The sequence below is a fragment of the Phlebotomus argentipes genome, unplaced genomic scaffold (assembly GCF_947086385.1).
Source record: "Phlebotomus argentipes unplaced genomic scaffold, Phlebotomus argentipes genome assembly contig_15, whole genome shotgun sequence".
NCBI classification, from domain to species: Eukaryota; Metazoa; Arthropoda; class Insecta; order Diptera; family Psychodidae; genus Phlebotomus; species Phlebotomus argentipes.
This window is the reverse complement of record NW_026776181.1, coordinates 2,287,145-2,312,648: the sequence shown is the minus strand read 5'-3', so window position 1 is coordinate 2,312,648 and position 25,504 is coordinate 2,287,145. Positions and strand designations below refer to the sequence as shown.

The 25,504-nt window shown below is 41.8% G+C and overlaps 3 protein-coding genes across 8 annotated transcripts; 2 read left to right on the top strand and 1 right to left on the bottom strand.

Annotated features, from left to right (window-relative positions):
* The first annotated feature begins 45 nt into the window (after positions 1-45).
* On the top strand, positions 46-3,024 carry LOC132262213 (probable dolichyl pyrophosphate Glc1Man9GlcNAc2 alpha-1,3-glucosyltransferase). The gene is made up of 5 exons (XM_059761397.1): positions 46-197; positions 258-530; positions 593-962; positions 2,072-2,445; positions 2,536-3,024. Exons 1-5 carry the CDS (start codon positions 139-141, stop codon positions 2,948-2,950), a joined length of 1,491 nt encoding a protein of 496 aa, XP_059617380.1. The 5' UTR covers positions 46-138; the 3' UTR covers positions 2,951-3,024.
* Positions 3,025-3,482: 458 nt separating this feature from the next.
* LOC132261989 (matrix metalloproteinase-2-like) lies at positions 3,483-8,398 on the bottom strand. Of its 4 annotated transcripts, none has more exons than XM_059761081.1 (11): positions 8,147-8,398; positions 7,501-7,653; positions 7,307-7,416; positions 7,016-7,177; positions 6,089-6,219; positions 5,775-5,933; positions 5,407-5,648; positions 4,348-4,435; positions 4,135-4,292; positions 3,930-4,043; positions 3,705-3,814 (listed from the first exon to the last, which is right to left on the bottom strand). In XM_059761081.1, exons 1-10 carry the CDS (start codon positions 8,255-8,257, stop codon positions 3,948-3,950), a joined length of 1,410 nt encoding a protein of 469 aa, XP_059617064.1. In that variant the 5' UTR covers positions 8,258-8,398; the 3' UTR covers positions 3,705-3,814; positions 3,930-3,947. The 4 variants fall into 4 exon arrangements, with proteins under 4 accessions (XP_059617062.1, XP_059617064.1, XP_059617065.1 ...); XM_059761082.1 differs by having other exon boundaries at positions 3,814-3,873; XM_059761079.1 differs by having other exon boundaries at positions 3,483-3,814; positions 4,135-4,435.
* A 655-nt stretch (positions 8,399-9,053) lies between these two features.
* LOC132261815 (rho-related GTP-binding protein RhoJ-like) lies at positions 9,054-25,278 on the top strand. Of its 3 annotated transcripts, none has more exons than XM_059760808.1 (7): positions 9,054-9,202; positions 16,782-17,306; positions 21,692-21,761; positions 22,236-22,394; positions 22,499-22,761; positions 22,819-22,911; positions 25,097-25,278. In XM_059760808.1, the coding sequence occupies exons 2-7, from the start codon at positions 16,821-16,823 to the stop codon at positions 25,196-25,198; spliced, it is 1,173 nt and encodes a 390-aa protein (XP_059616791.1). In that variant the 5' UTR covers positions 9,054-9,202; positions 16,782-16,820; the 3' UTR covers positions 25,199-25,278. The 3 variants fall into 3 exon arrangements, with proteins under 3 accessions (XP_059616791.1, XP_059616790.1, XP_059616792.1); XM_059760807.1 differs by having other exon boundaries at positions 16,779-17,306; XM_059760809.1 differs by lacking the exon at positions 9,054-9,202 and adding an exon at positions 16,003-16,078.
* The last annotated feature ends 226 nt before the right edge of the window (positions 25,279-25,504 follow it).

Below are 25,504 nucleotides of genomic sequence, written 5' to 3'. Positions count from 1 at the left end.
CTGTCAAGTTCATTCGCGCACTTTTCTAGCAGATTGTTTACATCCAACTCGGCATATTTTGATTGTGATTTCTCTTCACATTTCCATGATTTTCTCGTGGTATTCTTTTTCTAATTTCTCGAGTGACAAGTGAAAAAGATGCTGTGGACAATTTTCGGTTTGGTGTCGTGCATAAAACTCCTCTTCATGCCGGCATAGTATAAAAATCCGATGGAATTGCTGTAGAGCTTCTCTTATTTGGGCTTCTTTCTTTGCAGCCGGTCGACGGATTTTGAAGTGCACAGGAATTGGCTGGCAATTACACACAGTCTGCCTCTGGAGAAGTGGTACTATGAGGATAGAAGCGAGTGGACACTGGATTATCCGCCGTTTTTCGCGTATTTTGAGTGGATTTTGTCGCAATTTGCGAGGTTCTTTGATGAGAAAATGCTGATTGTGGAGAATCTCAACTATGCTTCGGAGCGGACAATTCTCTTCCAGAGGTTATCAGTAATCGCCACGGATGCTGTGCTGTTGCTAGGTGTGAAATCGTTAAGTATCTCTGACAAGAGTGTCGGAAAGACATTGAAATTGACGATATTTTCGTGCTCAGGTGCCTTCAAGGCGGTCAAAAGTGGTCGGAAAGACAGAGAAATGTCCTTCCCTTCCTGGTACTCTTCAACGCTGGCCTCCTCATGGTTGATCACATCCACTTCCAGTACAACGGCGTGCTTTTTGGCCTCCTCTTGCTCAGCATCGGCGCGATAATGCAGGAGAAATACGTCCAGTCGGCGATCTTCTTCTCCGTTCTGCTCAACATGAAGCACATCTTCGTGTACGTGGCGCCGGTTTATGTGGTGTACTTGCTCAAGCACTACTGCCTGGCCGGAAAGCAGCCGCTGAGGCGCTTGCTGCAGCTCGCAGCGGTTGTCGCCGGCGTGACGCTGATCTCTTTTGGTCCTTTCCACCGCCAAATCCCGCAGGTGAGCCACCCACACATGCTTATTGAATTTCAATTATTCATCCGTGACGCGAGAGTCAGTAATCAGCGGAGCAATTCGCCCGGAATAACCCAATTAAGCCGCCAGCGTCTCTTTTCGCCACCTTCAATAGTTTATTTATCATTGTATGGGCTTCGACCGCATGAAAAATGTAGCCAAATATGGAGCATTTGATGGCATTTTCCTGTTTCGCGCGATGTATTCAATTCAGTGGAGCGGAGCGGGTCTCATTTGCATACTGAGAGATACCTTTCCTCTTTCCGTGTCTCTGTGAAATTGTCTCATTCACTTTTCACAACAGAACCTCCGTCCCTTCGAGCAAACATTAAGAGTGTACGTGTGAACTTTTCTGCTGCAAAACAGTCTCACAGGGAGAGAAATAACAGGCGAAACGTGAGTTGCCACTGCCAGAGGATCAATTGTAGGGCAAGAGAAGGGCTTCACTTTGTGAGATTGAATAGAAAATTCTGGAGTTTACGCTAGAATAAGAGATGAAAGAATTGCTGATACAAATAATCGAAAAAAGGATTGTGAACACGATATTTTAGGTTGAATTTCGTAGAATTTGACTTAATTTGTCAATTCTTATGCCGAAATCTTTCATTTGCTTTCGAATAGAATTGATTTCTGTATCTAAATACGATTTATTGCTGATATTTTGAATATTTTAGCTGACATTTGTTCAGTTTACCACTTTAGAATATATTTTTTACGCTCATTTGCTGCATTTATATTCCCCTAAAATGTTCTGTTTATGATTCCCGAGAGAATTTTTTATATTGCCTTGGCTCTAGAATTGCTGGAAAAGAGTTATTTTAATGGCAATTGCTCGGAAATTGTCTTAAAAATGCAATGCAGCTCTAGAAACTCAGTAAATTAAGAAAATCGATTATTCTGTCAGAATGATAAGATTAAGTATAACAGGATATCAATGATTCAATTGTAGGAAAACGGAAAGAAATTACTTTTTGACTGATTTGTTATGAGTTACGCTGAAAGAAATCCCTTTACCCAAAATGTATCGCCCAAAAAGCGATCGATCGATTGTAGAAATTGAATGATTGGCAATAATTGATGCTCTTTCATCGCAGGTTCTCTCGCGGCTCTTTCCCTTCAAGCGCGGCCTGTCGCACGCGTATTGGGCGCCCAATTTCTGGGCCATGTACAATCTCGCGGACAAAGTGCTGGCGGCTGTGCTGGGATTGAGAGCACCGGGATCGTCCACGTCCAGCGGACTCGTGCAGACGTTCGAGCATGTGGCGTTGCCCTCCATATCGCCACTGACCACATTTGCTCTCACGGCGCTCTTCACGCTGCCGTGCGCGGTGAAATTGCTGCTGTGGCGCTCGGGGGATGAGAAGTGGCGGGATTTCGTTCGCGGCGTGGTTCTGTGTGCAACGACATCATTCATGTTTGGCTGGCATGTGCACGAGAAGGCAATACTCATGGCGATGATTCCGCTCAGGTACAGAGATAATTCCACTCGCACTCCTGTGCAGAGTGCACACAATGTTAAACCATGGGCAAATTGATGGTTTTTTCCCTCACATTGCAGCCTCCTGTCCATTCACAATGTCCTGGATGCCAAACACTTGATTCTGCTGACAATCACCGGCCTCTACTCCCTCATGCCGCTGCTGTTCCCGCCCGAACTCACGCCAGTGTCTGTGACACTGTGTCTCGTGCAGTGCTGCCTCACCCTCTGGAGCCTCACATGGCTGCACTCTGGCGTCGCATTCGCCACAATTGAGAAAGTCTACTGCAGTGGCTTTGTGGCATTGTTCCTCTACAGTTACATCTTCCACTTCCTCCTCAAGATTGACGGGAAATTACCATTCCTCCCCCTCCTGCTCACCAGTGTCTACTGCGCCGCTGGCGTGACGAGCTTCTGGCTGCGATACTACTATCACTTCCTCAGGGGCATCCCTGCCTCACCACCGGCGGTGAAGAATAAAGTGAAGACTAAATAATTTATGGCCACACTGTCTTTTTCACTCAAGCGGGGATTTATATATCTATCGAAGAGTAGCGCGCGCGCCCGAAACAGCCCCGGAATTTATTTGTGGGGTGGAAAATGCATTTCACGGCGGGAAGCGATATCGGTTGTGTGCTGAAATATCGCCACTTAAATTTATTTGTGTGTAAGCAAATGTTTTTTCGCTCCACTTACGAAATTTATGCACAAAACCCTGTTGTTTCTTATCATATTTCGCATAATTTGGCGGGATTTTCCATCATTCTGCACGTCATTGCGAGGAAAAGTCCTTCTGCATTGTAATGAGTTTCATGAATCATTCAGAAATTCTTAGAAATCTCATTATTTCATATTCTTTACATTCTTAACGTGGTCAATGTAAAATATATGCTTTACCGCATAAAAGCCTTGATAAAATCACAACACAGCTTGCAAACCATCACAAAGTGACAATATATGAATCAATGCAAGAGATATATGAAACATTTCACAAGTGAATTAGCAGAGTTATCAATTGCAGTTGCGCATTTTATTGCATGATTAATGTTTTATTAATTAATCTTTGGTCTTGACTAACTTTGCTGTGATGCTGATGATGTATTTCAGCGGCAGCCCAGGAGAGACGCGATCCTGCGAGGATATCCGATTTCTGGGCGAATCCATCGGTCATTGAACAACCAGTAGAGCTTCCGGCGGAATAAGAAAGTGCGGCCGTTTATTGTCGCTGCAGCGTCCAGATCAGATGGGATTCCGTGCCATCGCGCAATGCCTTTGGGATATCCGGGATCCAGGGATGAAGAGTCGTCGCTGAAGCGCCAGAAAATGTCGCCCGAGAACAAGTAAGTCTTGCCATTCTTTCCTGCAAAGAAGCGCACGTGTGTTTGTGTTTGTGTGAGAAGTTTTAGTCCAACAAATGCGCTGCGGGAAAATTAATTATGGATGTGCGATACTTGGAATTTATGTGAGCAACTCACCCCAAACTAGAGCAGCGTCTATGGAGGAAACTTGAGAGTCAATCCCGTAATCCGTGAGAGGTCTTGGACTTTCCTCAACAAAGTGACTGCCATTGTGGAGCCAATATTGATTTCCTGCGGACACACAATTGAAACGGTCGAGATTTCCTCTAATTGTGTGCTGAGCGGGTGGGACTTTTTCATGTGGGGTGGAGAGGAGATTTACCTGAGAAGAGAACAATGTGACCGTCGGAATTTCGTTCGTAGGCAGCATCCACTGTGTAGGGATTTGCGGCGGTGCCTTCGTGTGGGGAAAATATCTGTGCCACGTCGACAGGATATCCCGGCAGGATGTGAAATCTATTTGTGAGACGCCACAGAAATCTGCCACGGAATATGAATATTTCACCACGAAGCACGGAGACGGCATCGAAATTACCTTCGCAAATGCTCGCCGGTTCTCCTGCCACAATCGACGTGGGCCCGATGGCTGTCGTCGTTGTAATTGGTGTCGAATCGAAACGTGTCTGCATGAGAGGATTCCGAACGAGAATTTGCAATTGTGAAAGTATGAAAATTGCCCATGAAACATGAAGCCAAGGGGAAAACAACTCGCACGAGTCCATGGAAAGGACTTTCAGACGCAATGATTTGAGAAAAAACACGAATACTTATTCAGATTTGTGACAAAGTGATGAATAAATCTGCATTCATATTGTAGTTTTTGCAACAGTAAGTTGCACTGATGTGTAAAGGTAAAGTTTTCAAAGCTCCGCCCCCTCAAATGCCACGCCCATTTGCATAACTTTTGCAATTACATCAGTTTCACTCTTCTTGAACGTGATTTTACTGAAAGAGTCAGCTTCTGGTTCAACCCCTTGGTCATATTTTTATCAGAACTTCGCGAATTATCTTCCCCTTGATCATAACTGATATAGAATTGCAAAAATTTCGGAGGAAAATTGAGAAATGGAGTGTTTATACAATATTTCTTTTCAAGCTATGTGTTTTTCATGCAAAAATAAACTGCAATTGGAGTCTAGTTTTTCCTCTTTCACCTTTCAGCATGCCAAAGGGTTTGTTACTTCCGGATGAATGATGAAAAGCGACAAATATTTGATCCAATAAAATGTACATTTTGCTGTGAATTTAATAATCAACGCATGCAGGAAAATATTTCCAAAATAAATGCTCCGGATGGTATTTCAGTTCAGTGTGTAAACTGCTAAGTGGTAGATAGATATGCGCGCATTTTGAGGTATTTTCAATGGTCTGTGATATCAAACAGATAAATAATAATGAGAATATTTGTGGCTGTATTAAACCACAATTGCAAAATGTCTGTGACAAAATAAGCATTTTCAACATTGTCAGTGTGATTTTGGAGAGATGTTTGGCAATCAAAAACTAACACTGGATCAACTCTGCATGGCTTTCGCAGAGGGAAACTTTATGGTATTCATATGTATTGTGGTGGATTTTCAATGGCAGCGCTCACCTTGTGCTCCTCCACGGTCTCGTAGTCTCCATGGAATGAATAATAATGCTGTGCTGGGGTTGTACAAGGCGTCACATCATTGCTAATTGATTCAGTTGTCGGTGTCGCTCCGTCCCGATCGATCACAGTGGATAAATCCGGTGTGATTGTCGTCTCATAGGTGGATGTCGGGATAATTTGGGGGGTGGTTGGCGCCTCGTTTTTTCCCTCAATCACCTCATCACCCGGAAGCTGTGCTCTAACTGAATTCACACCGTCGGCACGCGGGATAGAGAGAGAAGTGGGTGCGCAAATTCAATTATTGCTTTTGCTTCTGTGTGCCAAAAATGAGACGATGGGAAAAAATATAATTATACGCGACAACTTACCATAGAGATTGTACATGGCGAGGATATCGTCGAAATCGAGGGTGATTGGAAATTGGGTGGGTCTGTAGTACGGGAACATGATTGAATTGTAAATGGGTGAATGTCCCAGGCCGAGTGAGTGACCCAATTCGTGAACGGCCACAGAGAGAAAGTTGATGTCTGTGCAGATAAAAAAGGATTACACACGTTTTCCTTTTCTCCCGCAACATCAGGCGAATGGAGAGTTTGGGGCAAATGTGACAACGATCAATTGTGCTGGATTTGGGAAATTTCCATTTTATCGATGGGGTGATAAACTAATTGAGGATATTTACCTCCATTTGTGATATTCTCGCTTCTTGTCCAATTTTCATCGCTGTCGAAGTGAATGTCACCGCCATATGAGCCCATTTCGTATGGATAGAAGGCATGTGCCAGAATGTATCCTGGTCCATCGAATGGAAACCTGACTCGTGGGAGGGAGGCTTAATAAAATACCCAACACACCTAATGGCTCGAGGGGCGAGTCATTGAGTAGCGTCTTGTCAATGTTCAAGAATGAATAAATTGCCGAACAGTCGATTTCGTATGACAAAAGACTGGTTTTTTCATCATACAATTATTTGTAAGGTTTTTAAGCGATTTCTCTGCCAAATTTGAACTCAACTTTGAACTCTATTTTGTAACTTAATGCTATTTTCTCGAGTTCCTGAATTTCGAATCATCGAATAAACTTGTTGATTTGCCGCAATCGATTTACTGGGGAAGACACTTATTTACGCCTCAGTCAATTGTCCTCAAGTGTAATTGAGCACTTTTTGGACTCTAGAACCTCTTACGATGAACCTCTTTCGATTTGTAGCACTTTCTCCGTCCTGAGCTTTCAAGTGGAGTAAATAACTAAAAGTATCTCAGCTGCACTCTTGCCAAACTCACGAGTGATTAAATATTATAAGTGTGCTATTTTAGGTGAATTTTCAAAATATCCCACAATCGATATCAATGTTCTGAGTAATATATTTTTAGGGGTGATTGACATAGATTTTCCTCCATCACACAGAAGCTCGGGAAAAAGAGCTTTGCGACTGACTTTGCGAGAGTTGAAAAAACCGTAAGCGGCAATCAATAAGCTTCTTTTCTATTTTCTCTGCCATGTTCTATGAAATTTGTGAGCATTGAAAGGTGCTGCTGAATGGCATTTTCTCCCCATCATCACGGTGAGTGCGGAAAACCACCCACAACATGTTGGAGACACATTTTACCTGTCGCCGTGGTAGTGACTGCCAAAAGCGACAATGATGTCTGCAGATGGATCGAAGACCTGAATGAATTTCAAATTGGCATACTGACCCCACAGTTCAAAAGCTCTTCCCATGTCACTCGACACTTCCGTTTCACCCAATTTTGGTGTCCAATTTGCTATGCTGCCCCCCATCGAAAGAGAAGTGAAAAGAGAGAAGAAAAGAAATTGGAATGGCGAAAGAGATCAATAAGCGCGTGTAAATTCCTCATGGATCCCATTATTTGCTAATTTTCTTCCCTCCCATTCTTACAAATACGTAATTTGTCTCTTTTGCCAGCCACGTCCTCCTACAACAAAACGCTTCCGTCTCGCGCTGGCGGCATGTAAATCTCGTACACCACATCTCGGCGATGTCATTAACTATCATTAAAGTGATATTAGAGGAAAAATTCATTTCTAGCGCTGAAGGAAACTTGGGGGTTCGGGAGGGATTTTTCCTCATACTTTGATCGTTCTATCATCAACAGCACCAGTTTGGGGAATTCCGCCGTACTTCTGTACCATTTTAATGGCATCAATCACGGCATCTTCGCTATACAGAGCCAGAGAATCCGACGGATTTGCATCTAAATAGCCGAATCGTCTCATAAAGGCAAACTGTTGAGAGATTACAAAAAGAGACGGGGAAAAATGAATTAGTGTTTGTGTGAGGGTGGATAAAAAATTATTTAATAATTTCCTCATCCATAAACACCTCTTATTTTCTCTCAGAATTACGAGGAGGAGGAGGAGGATATCTGAAACGCAAATTGTTGTGGCTTCTTGAGGGAGGTGAAGAAGAGTTGGGAGACAGTGGACGAGATTAGGCGTGTGATAAGAGATGAAGAGAGAGAGAGAGCAAGAAAGGTACAAAATGTGTCTTAGCAAATTAGCAGTAAATTTCCACTTCATCCAACATTACACATTCCTCTATTATAAATTCTTATAGCCGTTAAACTAACATGTACACCAACGCGAAACATCCGTAAACAAGTGTTTGGGCTCGTAAATCTCTGCAAATATTTTCATCTCTTATCTAGTGTTGGTGCAATTCTGAGGGGAAGTGCGAAGGAGAGCTGGTGAGGCATAAATTTAGCTCGCAATTCAATACCATTTCGGGCGATGGGAGGCTCGATGGTGGTGCGACTGGGGCTCCATATCCAGCCGATCTTGTATTACCCGACAACCACACAATGTAGGCCACCACAAGGCTTAAGAGCATTTTTCCGCCACTGCCAATATCTCAGGCCTTTACGCTCTCCTTTTAGTATCACACAAATCAAGCTATTAGGCGGCTAATTTTCACTTCTTCCCTTTGTTCCAAGGAGTGTTTCTCGTTAGGGTGAATGCGAATGGCTACTCAGACACTCTTGACGATCGTGCTTTAGCTACTGAATTGTCAGCGATATGATATAGTCATAATGTGCGAGATTTCCTTATCACGGCGTACATACATCTCAATATGTTGGCTCATATTGAGAACACTCCAGACAGTCTTTTGATTTATGGCATGCTGGACTATCTTGGGACTGTGTTTCGTACTTCCATGACGTTTTTTGATCTTTCGCACTCGCTGCAGGCACGTCACATTTGCTGATATTACTGGGGATATGAAATTGTGGACGTTTAGTGATTGCGGACAGAAATCGCGCAGGGCAGAGTGAGAGAGAGAGGGGAGTTTTGCCTTCATGTTTTGAAACTTTCCTCATTCATTGTTGTGATATCTCAGCTGGGTAAAGTTTATTCAATGGCCTGCAAGAAGTCTCTTCCTCGTGGCTGTATTGTTGTGTGAATTCACTGGATCTCCGGCTATATTGCCTTCCACCTGGAGACACAACAGCCGGTAAACTCGTCGCTTCGTGCGGTTGAATGTGCCTCTCTTTTTACCTGTGTGTGCTCGCGAGCAGCACTGTGGGAAAGAGATCTCCGTGGTAGACCGAAAGGTGTGCGATCGCTCGCCGACTCAGTCGTTCCATCGCAGGTAATTCAACAGGTCAATCTACCGTTTTGCCGCAGTATTGGTTGAGTTGTGGCCCAAGTTGGTACTGTTCGCGCGATCATAAGGTGAAAATAAGTGGAAATTTTACGCCCATAATTCTCTCTCTGATCTGGCTTTAATTTTGTGTGAACGCGCGAAATCAGCTCAACACAGAACAAAAAACTTGAGGTTTGATAATATTTTAATTACTTTCTCCGCAAAGATTACGTATATATTGTCGTTTTGTGTCGCGTTCTCTCGCGATGAACGCGTGAGCAAAAAGAGCCAAGGTTGGTGGCAAAAAGTGTGTGACGAAGATAAGAAATTGCGAGAAAATTCGTCTGTAGTTCCTGGCGATGGTATAAAAAGTGGAGAAAAAGTGCACAATTAGTTGCAATTATCATGGGTTATTTGTGGATTTTCTCCGCACACAGTTTCTTTACCTGCTCTGAGAGTCTCTGAGTGTGAAAAAATATGAATTGTTCTGCGGAAGTTTCTCTCAGTGTTTGATGTATGCTCAAGAACCTTCCATCATTCATAATTGCACTTCTTCTCTGGATGTAAAGCCCTTTTTGCCCTCGCCTTCATGGTCATGCTCTAGCATCCATTCACTTCCACACTGTGCGGTGAGTCGTTCGCCCTCAGACCAGCCATCTTCCTGTGGTTTCGACATGAAAGAAGTCAATTTTCTTGTTGGATAACTCAAGAGTGTAAAATTGCATTCTTAAACCCCCCGAAGACTTAATCCATCTCCCGGAGAAAGCACAGCAAGAGAGCTAGTTTTGTAATATTGTGTGATATGAATGTTTTACCATCTCTTTGGCTGCTCTCGACTCTCAATGTAATTCACACAGCAATTCCTCCATCATTCTCTGCTCGCCCCACCAAAGGCAAATAGCCCATCATCATCATGCCGAAGGAGCAGAAGAACACAGTGTTTCGGATATGACTATCTCTTCTTCAAGAAGCCAATGTTTGAGGAGCACAGAGAGAGAATTTATTCGTCGGTGAAGTGAGAAAAAAAGCGAAGAAATAATTTACTGTTATTAAAATTTCATGCACGGTACATTAAAAGAGTGCGCGTATGTTATGCGGAATGATGGGGATAACTAATTACACTGGGCGCTGCAATGAGATGACTCAAAAATTAGTCGGGCTGGTTAAACGCCATCAAGTAGCTTTAGTGGTGTCTTTAAGCAACATGATGGCACTCAAGACTCGATTCTCTGTGTGCTTTCGTCAATTAAATGGAGGGATAAAAGATGATGGTGCCGCGCGGAGACGAGGCAAAAAGAAGTCACGCGGTGGAAAAAGATGTTCCGAAGATGAAACATTCACAAGTCCAATTAACATATTATGAGTGGAAGTTTCACGGCGATTGAGTGGAAGAAGTTTCAGCAATGAGAGACACCCAGAAAATGGGAGTGTGGAGATTTTTTGGCTGATGGGAATGGGGACGATTAAATGCTATAAAACATGCATCAAAGAATCTCCTCGAGAGAATTCTCTTGTGCATGAGATGATGGCTGATAGAGGGCCATTAGTGTATGCGACCTAGAGACGGAAACACCGTGCAAAACATCTGAAGACAAGTCTCAAGACTCTCTTCTTCGGCACTTCGTGTTGGGTGGGAAATGGAGGAAATGGGCGAGGTTTTTCCAAGTTATCACAGCATTGAATAGCGTAGTGAATTGAAAGCCCTTTAAAGTTATTCACGCGGGTCGAGTGACTGAAGATGGTCATAAGATACATCACAAGGTGGAAAAGAAGTCAATGGCGAAGTGATCGTGTTGATTAGCGGCCGAGAAGAGCGATGAGGAGAGCCCAAAGTGGTCATTCCAGTTGGATTGCTCGGCTCTTTGTTTGATGGATCTGTGGTAAGACAAAAGACATGGGAGATAAAAGGAAGAGCAAGAGAAAAAGCGATTATCACGTAATCACACGGAATAGGAGAGAAACGCGTTGGTGAGCAATTGTATTAAATTCAGAGCATTGAAGTCTCACTGGGAAATTAATTCATGTTGTGTGGAGATCACTCTCAAGAGAAACTGCCCGTGTTGGTGGGCAAAAAAGAGGGCTCTTCTCGCACATACACACAGAGCCAATATTCAGCGTTCGAGTCAGTGATCCGTCAAGGAAGAGCAGCTGCAGCAAGTTGATCTCCAATCACTGGCAATGATCATGCCGACGATTGCATCGACGCTCTGCGTCCGATGAGGCTGTGCAGCAGTGTGGAAGATGACTGTGGCGCAGAAGAGTGTGAGAGGAGGAGGAGGAGAAGAAGAGGGTGAAGAGGGAGCCGAAGAAGCTGAAATTGACTTTTTCATGCAACCAGGTACAAACATTACACTTGAAAAGTCTTTCAGGTCGACATCTGAGCTTCTCATCTTTGGCGGTATTTCAGCTTCTTCCACTTCTCCACCTCTGCGGGTCTCCTTTTTTTTCTTCTCTCGCACCGCCACCCAGCGATGCCCGGGCAATGAAGATGACGCACAATAATTTTTCGTGAATAACAACATAAAATTTGTTGGATAATGTGAACGAGAGGGAGCGCAAGACATGAAAAAGAGCGACACAAGAGTGTTCTCCGAAAAAGAAGGCCCAAAACACATATCTTTTGAGATGCGGAGAAGGGAGAAAATCACCTCTCGAGAATTTCAATGTCCAAAATTATATGGTTGGCAAAGGAAAATTGGTCCCATTTCTCGAATCAATTCTCTCTCTGTCGCACTCTCTCGATTTGCCAATATGAATTGAGGGTATTTTTCGGTGCGGAATTGCTCGGCCGTTTCTGCCCAAAGGGTGCATTTTGGTGCCACAAGGTGTACACAGTTTCACCGTTGCCTACATATATCTGCAGCCAGAGACACTTTCACACTCGCGCTCACGGTATTTTGTTTTCTCTCCCCGCCGTGAAAATTACAGGGTTTGTGGGCCTTGCAGAGAGTTTCTGAGAAAAGCATTTTCGAATTTTAAATAATTAAGTGATTTGCCTAATTGAGTGGATGTTGGAACAGGTTTCCCACCTGAAATGCATGCGAGACGACAGCGATTTGGGTTTGTGGTGCTTTATTTTTATGGGAATTCTATGGAAAATAAAAGATAACTCTGTCGTGATAACATTGCGGGTAAAGCACAGGTGATTTGTCAAGCTATAATGCGGTAAACTTTACTGTCAATTTCTTAATCTTCAATCTAAGAAGATGCGTAGAGATGAATTCAATTAAGGGGTAAATAACAGTTGAATTGAGTGTCAATTTGCCTATTTATCATCCTAGATTTATGTCAATCTTCAAATTAAATGTTTACAGATTTATCAAATATCCACTCTTTTAATTTTAGAGCATTGAATGAATTTTTTGCTGTTATTCTGATAATTTTCTTCAATTGTCTTCACGATTACATAATTTGTAATATATAAAAGGTCTGAAAGATTGTTTCAAAGGCTCTAAATGACGCCACAATTCGCATTTTATTGCTGTCGATTGGCCAAAATGTTTCAAGTGAGAAGAAGTACACCGTGCCGAAGAATGTGCTTCCCTTGTGTTGTGTGCAGAAGGACTTGAAATTTTCGGTCTCACTGTGCGAAAGGTAGATTTCTGGCCGTCGATGCAGGAGTGAAATGTAGAGCGGAGGCATTTCGGTGGCATAACAAAGGGAAGAGGGGTTGTGGACCGCACAGTTTTAATTTCCGGTTCGAATTTCCACCATGAGCATGCTTGCGAGCATGTGAATGTCAGTGTTTGTCCCACGGTTTCGTAATTAAATTGCCACAGGCATTTTGTCGAATCTATTTGTGAGGGCACGACAGAGGAGTCATATTGTACAATGTAATGTGTGAATATTTTGCTTATGCATGGTCTAGTTTTTTCGGCGATTAGGTATGTAAATTTACCATTAAACATGGGGCTAATTAGTAAATATAATTAGTGCGTCAGAGGCGTCGGGAAATTGGATGAGAATGTGCGTTTTATTAATTTAAACAATGTGACTCTCTGTTTTTCTACCGCTTTTTGTTCTGCGAAAAGAGATGCTGAGGCGCACATGACTAATTATTCTGCTAAAGGATTTACTTCTTTGACATATAATGAAGGTGACGTGCTTTTTTTCGCACAAATGCCATCATGCAAGTGCTTTTTGGCGTGCTGTGTGTGGAATGAGGGAAGATATTCAAAGTATAAAGACGAAGTAATTAAAAACACGAGTTGGGGAGAACAATAAGGGAATTTAATAGCGAGTACCTTGTAAACGTGCTTACACCTTGTCTAAATTGCACAATTAACTTTTGGCATAGACACTCGGGCTCAACCTCTGGCAAGATTATTTTCCGCACTGCACTAATGCTCTCGCTGCCGCTGAAGATGTATGGAATTGCTTTGGCATTTGCCATTCGCCATGGGAAACTCTAGCACTCTTTCGCTCAGGGATGAAACGTGGCTTCCGTGGCGAGCACTCTTTGTCAGTCACCGGGATGGAAAAAAATGCTGCAAACATGATAGAAAAAGATGTGAAAGATTATCAGCCCTCGTACTTTTTCTATGGGGTGAGAATTGCATTTTACTGCATCTCTCACACGAAGCGTCGAAAGAAAGGCTGTCGTGGGAATATTTGAATGAATTTTTAATAAGAGACAGAAGGAATTTTATTGTGAAAACGAAAATACTTGTGAATAGACCAGTGGAGAAGAGGACGATGACCATATGTCATGATGACTCCTGAAATTGAAGGGACATTCAGCAGGAGAAATATACTTTTCCATCTGTTCACTCTTTTTCGCAATATCGCAATTCAACTCCCAATATTTGAATAGAGCAATAGAAGCAGCCTCTTTACATCACTTTTTATTGGTACAACTTCTTGTGCACATGAAACAGTGACTCTTGATAAATTACACCTGCTCATAATGCACTTGTCGCAACTTTATTTATCTTTTTACCAACGCTCACAGCGCTTTAATGTTGCATTTCATCACACACACAGCTCATTAAAAAATTCCATGTGTGTTTGCTTTTGATTATAACAAAAAAAAAAAGAATTTAATATGTTTAATAACACATAAATGCTTGGTTGGAGAGCACGAGAAGGCACGATTCGACCATAAAATTGGGGAAATTTCATTAAGATTGCTAGTTTAAAGCGGGAGCACAGAAAAGGGTGGCAATATTTGTCTCGTAATTTTCCACACCCCCATTAAAACATCCCTTCGTGCTTCTCGTGCAGGTTCCTCATGTCCAGAGCTCTGGGCGAAAGTATCGACACTGTGAGAGAAGGGTTGAAGGCTCGTAATTCAATATGAGGAGAGATTTGCGCAAATGATGTCAATGAATTTGCATAGATTGGAGGCATGATCATTGCGAGAGCGTGGCAAGAATTCACCTGCAAGGCAATTCTCCGCATGCAAGATTTTATATGTATGAAAGAGTCATGCGTAATGAGATTCTCATGATAATGTCGGATAATTGAATTAAACATTCGTTGCTCGATAATTCACTTTTACTCCCGCAGCGCTCAAGAATACTAATCTGCCAAGCATCTCGGGCCCTAATCAGCTCTATTATATTATCCGCTGGTATAAATCTATTAAGTGCGGAAATTCTTGGAAAATTTGCCTTCCTGCGAGTCATAATCTCAGTGTGTCGCCCAATCAGTCGATAAATTCATTGATGGGGGAGCGAAGAGAATTAGTCTGCGGAGATTATGCCTCTAATTACTGATTTATTTTATAGTCCATTAGCGATAATAGAGACTATGTCTGGAACATTGTGGATGATATTCGGGGATTAATCTCTGGGATTTATTTGCAATCACATTCGGTGTGTGTTCTCTTGAGTTGAAAATCAATTTGGAATTAAATGTGTGGAGGAAAAAGGCTGGCGCACCAAATTAATGGTGCTCGGCTTTATCGGAGAGAATACAAGACACTCCCAGAGAGAAGTTCCCAATCAAGACAGGCTTTTTATTACACTTTATGGGCAGAATCTTTATTGCTGAATATTAGTGCATTCTCTGTGTCTTCGGCGATCTGATAAAGTTCAGCCAGAAATTGATATTGAATTGAAGGTAGAGGGAAAGGAGAGCTTGGCGAACTGTTGAACCCGTCCGTCAATTGCGTATAAATCAGCGGCAAAGTGAAATTTCACGTGAGATCTGCCAAAGATGCTCGCCAGATTGAATCCAAAAGGTGAGCTTTACCTAATCAAACGATCCGCGCTGCAGAAATTGCCCATGTCGCTTGGCTTGAGAGTCATTAAAATGCTGTACCTTCGCGGTTCGGGACAGTGTTTTCGCAAAGTGGAAATGAAAGTTGCCCAGGATGATGATTGATGACGGCATCGCATAGATTGCAAATAGTCGCAAAGGCGAGAGAATGCGAGACTCTCTGGCTGTATTAATTGGATCTTGATTAAAAGTTAGAGTCGGTGATTTCAATTTAACCTTTTTCACTCGATGGTGCACAAAATTTATGTTGTTTGTTGGCCGTAAAAGCATCCGAAGGTGCAGCACTTGTGTGGAATCTCTCTCTCACTCGCCCTGCCATTCTATCCGGTTTGAGAGATTTTTCCCTGGCAAAAGCTCTTAATTGGAATTTTCTGGGGTCAATTGAAAGTTTTCTCTCGCTGTGGCGCAGCCATAAAATCAACTATAATAGTTACTCTCAATTTGAGTTTTGGCTTTCGGGCATCGAGTGTTTGTGTGTGTGTGCGCAATTAAATAAATGAATTTTCGCCAATGTCTCATGTCGCACATGAGCAACACGTCGTCTTATCTTATCTCTTGAATATGTGATTTAATCACTCACACCACTTCTGACAAGCACCGTGAATTTCCAACACGAGAGAAATTGTCGATGCACTCGCGAACATGTGACTGGGATTTCTTTGACTCACAATTGTCTGGGTGTGGAGCTGACGAAAAAATAGGCGAATTGCGTGTTTCTCCAGCATTTGCTATTTTCCGCAAGTCTGAATCGCCTCGCAATTTGTTGTCACTCTTCGTACAATGTTGTGTCATTTGGCTCTGAAGCTACAAAAGCGCTCTTTTTAATTATCTTTCAGTGGAAATCAGGTGAAAAAAAGAGTTACAAAAATATAATTTCCTGCATTCTCATTCCCTGTTTTGTCTTCACGTGAAAAGAAATAGAAAGTTCATAAGATGTTTAATTTGAAGGATGATACAACAACGGGGATTGTTTGAGAAATTCAATAGAGATGTTATAGCATAGTGCAAGAGAGCTTTTCAACAATTTTCGGTTCTTATTAAATATCAGGAAGTGTTTGAAGAACGATGAGGAGGAAAAAGAGCGAATTCAGCTGGCACATTCCCATACATTCTCCTTTAATATCTTTGAAAAGTTTGCTAAAGTAGAATGAAAGAGAACATTTGCACTATTTTCTGCCAAGAAAAATCATTCAGTGTTGGATTTTCATTAACAGTGAAACTTTCTTGTGGATATTTCAATCAATTGCCATTGAAGAATGTTTGCGGAAATGTTGTGCAGAGGCACACTTGGCGAGAAATGGAAGCATAAAGCAACAATAAGACTTCCTAAGCAGGCATTCTGTTCTAAATATTTTATGCCATTTCCGCCAACACTTCTTGGAAACTCGTTAGTGCCACACAGAGCTGAAAATGATGTCTTTTACCGAGAATTCACCTCGATCTGCGCGAGAGATTGTCTGGCTTGTTGGCATCATGTAGTGTTTAAAAATGAATTTGCATTCACTGCCATCTTAATTCATCATCTTCCATCGCTTCTCTTCCGCAGCAGACGTCGAATGGACAGAGAGGCAATTTGTGGATGATTTAGATGTCACCTCTGTCATCAGTGCAGGAGACGATGCCCGCTCGAGATCACCCATTCAATCACTCTCGCCGGCCTCTGCTGGAGAGATGTCACCCGCAGCCGCAGATGCTGCCCAAGCCGGAGCGCAAGATGTACAACGGCTTCGATGACTTCAATTCCATTCCGAGAATCCGGGCGGCCGACTTCACCGTGGAGAGCGGCTATCCGTACGGCGAGCGACAGTGCAGCCAAGACTCCGGGGCGTCACGTGAGGTCGCAGATGAGGATGACTATGCGTGGCGACCGCTGCCCCGCACACCCAGCCCCACGCGACCGCGCCGTCTCCTCCGGACGACATCATCTCAGCGGCGGCCGCCCGTCCATGTCTTCGGCAGCGCGGTGAATTCGTGCTGCCAGCAAGATTGCACACCTGTGATATCCAAATACTCCAACGGCTGCAGTAGCAACGACACCAGCACCTCATCCACTGGCCTCCCGTTCGCGTTTCAGGTGAGCGAGATTTATCATGGTCCAGCGGTGGCTCTCACTCATTCTCTCTACACGGCTCTGCAGGCCGTAGAGAATGACGCCTGCCACTCTATCTGTGTCTTTTCCACCTCACTTCCTCATTCTCCACACCGATAAGTGCCCGCGTGCTCACGCGAGAGCCCATCACGGGGTGGGGGTGGGAGGAGAATCAACAATTCCGTGAGAGTGAGGCGCTGTTAAATGATCCAAAGGCACTTTAGCTTAATTGCGTGTAAGTGATGTGAGGATCTAATTACTGAATCTCACTCTCTCAAGACGCTTCAGCCTCTCATGGGTTTATCTTCTCAAGCACTTGATAGTTAACGCTCTCCAAATGCAATTCCTCTTCAGCCACACCAAAAGAATGTTTGCCAGCGAGTACGAAGAGAGAAAGAAGTTACACAGTCACGTAAAGTCTATGAATAATTCCTCTATGAATATACGAAATATTTTATCTCTCAATAAAATACAAAAACTCAGGCTTATGATTCAAGATTGGCACATTTTTTTTTCTATCTCTTTCTGGGAGATCAATTGTGCTTGAAAGTCTATCATATTTCTCAATGTTTACGGAGAAAATCCGCCAAAATTTAATCATGAAATATATCGCGAATTTTTATTCAGCCTCGTCCAGAGATCGAAAATGACACTAACGACAGAAAAAAAATAACAAATACGATTTGTGTATTCTGTTGGAATGCTTTGGATGATACGCGACAAAAAATTAATTCTGCCGCAGTGTGTTCACTGAAATATTTATTTGTAATATTGAATCCACTGCGAATTTCCTGTGCGTCGCATCTCTTGTCGTCCTTGCAGTGGAAATCAGTGAACAATATTAGAGAGGATTACCTTTTTTCCACTCTTCAAAACTGAAATGGCTGAAATAACCGAAAAAGAGCTTTTATCTGGAGACCATCAATTTGACTTATCGTTCTCATATTTCAGATATAGAACACGCACTGCAAAAAATACAAAACCGCCCGCGAATTTAACGTCATAGAGATTTGCACTCACTCGGCCGACATTCCCTTGTTTATTGCTCCATTAATTGCTTAGTGTTGATTGGCTCTTCCCTCATTCATTCCCTAAATTGAGGGTTATTTCGCATATTCGCAAATTCAGGGGCTCTTCAATCCACAATACTCAACTATGCACTCGCATATTTCCCGCGCACTTTGCTATTTAATAAATTGATCGATGAATTTTCTGGCGGTATGCTTTGAAAAAGGAAAGTTATGGAAAAATTCATCAGCAATAATAAACATTTTGATGGTTTCAGAGTGCAAAATGCCGCAGTTTTACCGATTTGCTTCTATGGATGTGAAAGTCATCATTTTGTCTGAATTTCTATTTGCACATTGTGGAGAGAAGTTAATTCACTGAAATTGAATTTAATTGAGATGCTCTTCTTCACTTCTTTTGATGAATTTCATGCTCTTACTTTGTCGCTAAAGTAATTTGTGTGCATTTGCAATGTTGCTGATGAAGAACTTTCTGGCGCTTTTCTTTCGCAATCTATCAACCCCTGTCGAAAGCACTTTAATCTCACATACAATTTTCCATGGGATAAATGCAATTTTGTCACGAACAATATCCCAATATTGCTTCAGCGCACTCCTTTTGTTGTACATCTAACATTTGTTGTCGTGTTTATGCGGGGGTGGATTCTCAGGCGCGAAATGGATGGAATGCAATTAAAGCTCACCAAAGTGAAAATGATGAAACTTCATGCATAGAATGGGTGGATTCTTGGGGTGGTTTGCTACAGAATTTCATTGTGAGTTTGTTGGCTAAACTTGCCTCGCGATGCATCTGAGAGTGAGAAAGTTGCTTGATTCTTCACATAGCTTTCGCAACATATGAAAAAAGCCTTTAAGGTGTGTCTTCGGGAAGACGAGCAGAAGTAATATTTGATGAAGTATTTTCGCTTCTCTCTCAACGAGTGTCGTGGCGGAACCACTTTTAATGGTAATTTGAGCAAAATACTATTATAAATGCATTTTATGACGCGCTCTTCGAGCAAAATTCCGTGGCTTTTCATAATTTTCCAGCACAAAGACATTCATGGTTTCTCACACTCAACTCGCTCGCCTTGGAGCCAGAGTTCTTGTCTGTTTGGAGGTGATAAAAGCTTCAAAATTTCACCGAATTTCACTCTCTCTCTCCCCTGTCTGTCAATCTTGCCATGTTTTGCTTTGGTCGCTCATGAGATGAATAAAGAGAGAAAAACATGATGATTTTTTCCTGTTAATTTGGCGAAGCATAGTAATTCCATTAATGTGATTCAATTTGCCAAGTGCCAAAGGCTGGAGAGATGGATTTGCGAGGAGAGACACGGAGAGGGCAAGAGCATAAATGAAATATTCATGTTGAGGTCATTGAGTTAATAGGATTTTCATATTAATGGCTTTCACTAGGAGCCCAATCTAATCGGTGAGAGTGTGATTTGAGAGAGCACTACAAATCCCTTAAAATCGTGAATTATGAATCATTTCCATTAATTGCTAATTGTAGCATTTTCTCATTCATAGGCCGCATTAAACAGCATTACAGCATGTGTTAACTGTTCGCTCTATTAGGGATAAATTTTACATGATGGTTACATGACTTTGTCGTGTACTCTATGGCGTTCAACTTTTTTTTTTCCAATTAAAGAATTTTGCAAATTTTAAGTAGTTTGTCACGTAGTTTGGCAAAACATGGGCAGAAACTGAAGCGTGAAACAATGTGAACAACAAAGTTTTACCCCACTTTAGGCGATGCAATTGCCTCAACTTGCACACTGTATTATGCACAAGAACTGTATGAAAGTCCTGTAGAAAGTTGGAAAAGGATGGAGAGAAAATAGTTTTGAGATGACGAAGAAAAAATAAGCTATCAAACTTGAGAGAATGTTATATATATATATAGAGAGAGAAGTTTTTCTTATCCTCTTTCTTATGAATAACCGGTGCTCAACAGGATTAGCGGAAGAAGAAAAAAGTGTGTTATTTCCTGTCTTTTCTCACTGTTTGAGGAGAGAAGAAGAAACATTGAGTGATTGTTATTTAAATTCGTTAATACACTTTTGAAATGAAACAATGGCAAAACATTAGCGGGATTTGCGAATTGACGCCAGAGAATTTCTCAAATTCATGCCAGCTTTAAGCGCGCTTCGGGGAATAAAGATTAGAGACTGATAAGATTACTGTTGAGCGAAAGATTTTTCAACACTCTCTGCAGTATCATGTTTTCCCATCGTAAAATCATTTGAAATTGTTGAGAAAACAGATAATTTTCGTGGCAATTTTGAGAGGTTGTAAAACAATCTCGCGCGCGCAAAAGAAGTGCGTTAGCAAAACAGACCATGAGTTTAATGCCAATATTTCAGCTGGCAAATTGCAATGGAAACCAACAGATGTCAATTAAATCATCACATGAACAAACATGAAATAATTGCAATGCATCACAATGAGAACAGCATTTATTGCCAATTACAGGCGGAACAAAAAGCAAATTTGCCCAGCTTTTTTGCGGAGAGAGAAAAAAAATGTAATGTTGCAAAAAGATGTAAATTTTGGAGAATGGCTACATTAATTGGTACTTCATTAGAGGGTTTCATGTCAACATTTACACAGTTAACTATAAACTAACTTTTGCAGTAGTTGTTCAAAGGATTACTCCTTTGTCGCCCCATCACTGTGTGCGCGCTCTTCATGAAGTGCGCTTGGGAAAGGCTCGTAAGCAAAAAGAAAAGCGACTCGAGAGGGAAGAGGCAAAAATGCGAATGATAAAAAATAATGGTGGAGTGAAAAGTTGAGGGTTGATGCAGTAAAAAGCTGTAAAAGGAGACTCGCAAATGATATTATTTAAATGTGTGACATAAAAATTTCCATATTTCATGACTGAAAATGTGCGCCCAAGAAGATAGACGAAGAAAACACGAGCCTTTTTTGCAACTATCTGGCAAAGAGAGCTTCAACAATCACTCATAGTTAATTAAATTGTTTGAGACAAACGGCGAATAGAGTTGCCTCGAGTAGCCACAAAAAGTGGCGACTGGAAAACCGCAGCGACATTCTTTCTTCATGACTGAATTTTTAAAATATTGCATTACATTTGGTGGAAAAGTCACGAGATGCTGACGCAAATTGGCAGGTCAATGTTGCTGTAATTTGGCCTATTTTCTGTGCATTTGTAGTACATAATTTGTTTGGAGGAAAGTGTTGAATTGGATTTGCAAAGTGTAATCTCAGAACTTTACACGGTCAATTTACAATGAGATGGAGTGAGTTTTTAACCTGTGTGACTTCGTGAAAATTGATTCTCTGCACCTTCTTTCCAGTCAGCAAACATTCATGACTTCTTTCACGATCTCCTTTCAGACACACCAGCATCAGAGACTGAGTGACACAGCAGTAAAAGGTGGTGTCAAGGAGAGGAAATCGAAATCGAGTGAGTTTTAATTTACATTCAATGGCGCAAATGCGTTTGAAAATTGATACGACAATTTATCGGGGCAAATTCGGTGTTGATTTCCCGTGTGCTCAAGATCTCTAAAATGGGGTGGCTTTTGTGACACCAGAATCCGCACACACACACAAGCGCTGAATGGGTGGGAAAGAGCGCATTTGCGAAAATGGTGTGTGTCGCTATTTGGTGGCATTAGAATGCAGAAACCACGCGTTTTGGGGTATTTTTCTCTTCTTGAGCATCTTGGAGGAATTTTTGGTCGATAGAGAGAAAATATTTGCTTTCCATCTATTAACTTGTTTACCTGTTCAGATGCGACAACCGCGTATCGCTTGGCACGGCGGGTGAGGGAGATTTATGGGAATTTGAAGAGTGTCTCTTCCTATATTCTGAATACTGTTTGCCATGAAATATTGACACTATCTCTCATGCATATTGATTCGTCATTTAATGCAGATCGCTGTAATAAGGTGAATAACAATAAAGACGCCGTGCCGTCCATCAAGTGCGTCGTCGTGGGAGATGGAGCCGTGGGGAAGACCAATCTGATTGTGTCCTACCTGGAGAATCGCTTCGTAGCTGAGCACATTCCGACAGCCTCTGACATCTACAATGGTGAGTGAGCACGGCAAGCAGCTTCTGATTACCACAGAAATTCATAATCCTTAAGCCATCATCTCCGAGTCATTTGCTTCTTATTCTCCTCTTCCTTCCCACAGTTGACGTCCAGGTGGACGACGCGCCGGTGAGAGTGACGATCTGCGATACGCCCGGACAGGATAATCTAGACGTGCTGCGAGAGCTCTCCTACCCGGACACCAACATCTTCCTGCTCTGCTTCAGCGTGGTGCACCCGGAAACGTTCCGCTCGGTGAAGTCCAAGTGGCTGCCGCGACTGTCGCAGTACCAGGACGCGCGAGTGGTGCTGATTGGGACGCACGCTGACCTCCGCAGCGACCGCAGTACAATTATACGATTGCAGGTAGTGTCACTCAGCGTGAGTGCTGATTGCTAATGAGTAAAATCCAATTACTTGCAGTGTCAAGGTGAGAAACCAGTTTCACTGACGGACGCATGGGATTTTGCCAGATCCATTGGAGCCAAATACATTGAATCATCGTCTCGTACAAAGGTGAGTGGACAAGATAAGACGATGACGCGCAGAGTGGTCAAGATTGGCCGAGTCATGGGGCGGTTAATTCCTCACTTTTCCGTTCTCTCTCTCTCTCGTGATTTTCCAATTTCCTGCCGAAAAATCGGTGAGGAGATTGAAGAAATTGAAGAGATTACAGATGAACGAATTTTGGACTGTGGCTTAAAGAAGTCTTGCTTAAAGAGAGGAAGAAAAGCACATTTTCATAAGCTCAATAAGAGAAAAAATATTATTTTTAAGCTTCAATTTATTTCCCAATTTCTTTATATGAATGTGAATATATTAAAGGTTAATCGAGAAGAATTACAAATATTAATTCTAACATTTGTTAATTGTTTGCAATAGTTTGTTATGTCATTTCTTATTTTTTCGCTTTTTCCTTAATTGGCTCTTCTTCTCCCAAAGTGATTTCAACAATGTCATTAATCACAGTTTTTACAGCCATGTAATTCTCTATTTTTAACTGATTGGTTTTATAGTCATATTTAATATATTTAGAATCACTCAATTTCATATTTTTTTCATGCGCCTTCTTGAACAAATCAATTAATTTAATTTTATCCTCCTTTTTGTGAGTGAGAAAAGTTCCGGGATAAGTTTTAATTCTGGTGACAATGAACGATGAATTTGAATCAACGGAGAATGACAAATAATGCCTTTCTTTTATTTCCTCTCTGTAAAGTGTGTAATTTACCATTTTCTGGCTCATCGGACTCAAAAGCACTTTCTGCGATGGAATCGTCACTGATTCCTCAATAGTGTCTGTCTTTGTAGTGGTTTCGGTATTTGAAAAGCTCAATGTTGGACTTAGTTTATCAATTATAGCCGGCAATTTAATCTGCCCAGAAAGTCCTTTAGTTTTTGCAATACTGAGTGATTCAGAGTGAATTTTTTTGTAGGTGAAAGAGTGACTTTGCAATTCTGCTGGTGAAGAATCTTTATTTTGGACGAGAGAATTTCCAGTACGCAACAATTTTTTAACCCTCTTTGTTTCTTCTTCGTTCAAAATTGATGTCATTTCAATTAATTTCATATTATCAATATTTAACATTAGGGAATATGAACTGTACTGCGGTCCGTCTGGGGATTTTTCAGTTTTAAGAAAGCCATAAATAAACTTCCTAAGTTTGGGTAAATCAACAAAATCCTTTTTAATCTCGATGCTTCCCATCACAAGAGGACAGGCGAGAGAAAGTATGAAATATCCAATAATAGATGTCATTGTGCAAACTCCCTGTGGCTTTTCTTGGCTGTAAATAAGTGCATTTTATTACTATTTCATCGAATCTCTTCACTTTTTCAGTTCATACTCATATATACATATATTATATCACTGTTTACCTAACTATAGTTCTGGAATAAGAACAACTTTAATCGACTGAGCAAGTTGAACAGCAGGAAACCACTGAGAAGAAAGAACTGAATCAATGCAATTAAATACACTTCTCAGCTGATCATTCTGAAAAACTTGCAATTGGCAAATTTCTCTGAGAGTTTCTTGTTCAAATAGAGAATGTTTATCTAAATCATTGCGCAAATTACACTGTAAAACAGAACAAACAGATTTTAGTAATAGGATGCAAATTGTGTTGCAAATACTGGAATATTCGTCTCTCAAACGTTCCTCTATTCCTCTTAAGTAATACACAAAAGGTAAAGTGTGCGGCAAAGAAACAATATTCTGACGACTTTTGCATAATAATCAATTATTTAATAGATTTTTAGGTCGGAATACACCATAATTCGCTACCCAAAAAGCAATACATCGCGCTGAATTCTCTGTCTGTTTATTTGAAATCGAAGCAAAACTCTCCGACCGTAATAATATTCGCAGGCAAAACATATTTTTCTCAGAGAGATTACGCATCAGGGAAAAAGGCAGTAAAATGAGCATTTCCTGAATCCGGATATTTTTGCAGAGTGGAAAATATGAATGGAAAACACTCTCGCCCATCGCGATTCTGGGGGATGGAATTCATGAATGTTTCAACGGTGATTGCTAAATAATTCACAATTCTCAGGCGAAGGGCGGAAAAGTGGCCATAAGCGGGTGGAAAAGTTTGGCGGAATTAATCGGTGGGGACTTCTTTTCTTCGGGTCATTGAATAAGTGAGCTCGTGACTAATTGATAAACTTGTCTCTCTCTCTCTCTTTCTCCATCCAGGATAAGGTGAAGGAAGTCTTTGACACGGCCATTTGGGACGCCCTCACGGCTCAGCGGCCGGAGCCGAAGCCGCTGTGGAGGAAGATGCTGTGCTTGGCGTGAGGCATTAAGTTAGAGCGTTAGTTATATATACTCCGAAATACTTTCCCCGGATTCTCAATAAATGAAGATGAAAAGCAAGTGTGGAGAGGAAAGAATTCCACCGTTGTGTGTGAGTGCATTAAAATATTAACGAGACATTCTGTCCGGAATAGGTAAGAGGCGGCGGGCGAAGTTTGGGGTGGGCTGTTGGGGGCTCATGAATGATTTATGCGGCGACCAAACATACCGAAATACCATCTCGATGGCCACTTAGGAGGTCCGCAACTTCTTTCACACTCCGAGAGCTGTGTGCAGCGGCTGGAGAAG

Excerpts from the sequence above, each read along its gene's own strand:
- LOC132262213 (XM_059761397.1), top strand. The coding sequence starts at position 139 with ATGCTGTGGACAATTTTCGGTTTGGTGTCGTGCATAAAACTCCTCTTC. Across the intron at positions 198-257 it reads CTCCTCTTCATGCCGGCATA|CCGGTCGACGGATTTTGAAG; the intron begins GTATAAAAATCC and ends CTTTCTTTGCAG. Across the intron at positions 963-2,071 it reads TCCACCGCCAAATCCCGCAG|GTTCTCTCGCGGCTCTTTCC; the intron begins GTGAGCCACCCA and ends CTTTCATCGCAG.
- LOC132261989 (XM_059761079.1), bottom strand. The coding sequence starts at position 8,257 with ATGCTCTTAAGCCTTGTGGTGGCCTACATTGTGTGGTTGTCGGGTAAT. Across the intron at positions 7,178-7,306 it reads AAGAGACAAATTACGTATTT|CATAGCAAATTGGACACCAA; the intron begins GTAAGAATGGGA and ends GATGGGGGGCAG. Across the intron at positions 4,044-4,134 it reads TCACATTGTTCTCTTCTCAG|GAAATCAATATTGGCTCCAC; the intron begins GTAAATCTCCTC and ends GTGTGTCCGCAG.
- LOC132261815 (XM_059760808.1), top strand. The coding sequence starts at position 16,821 with ATGTCACCTCTGTCATCAGTGCAGGAGACGATGCCCGCTCGAGATCAC. Across the intron at positions 17,307-21,691 it reads GCCTCCCGTTCGCGTTTCAG|ACACACCAGCATCAGAGACT; the intron begins GTGAGCGAGATT and ends ATCTCCTTTCAG. Across the intron at positions 22,395-22,498 it reads AGCCTCTGACATCTACAATG|TTGACGTCCAGGTGGACGAC; the intron begins GTGAGTGAGCAC and ends TCCTTCCCACAG.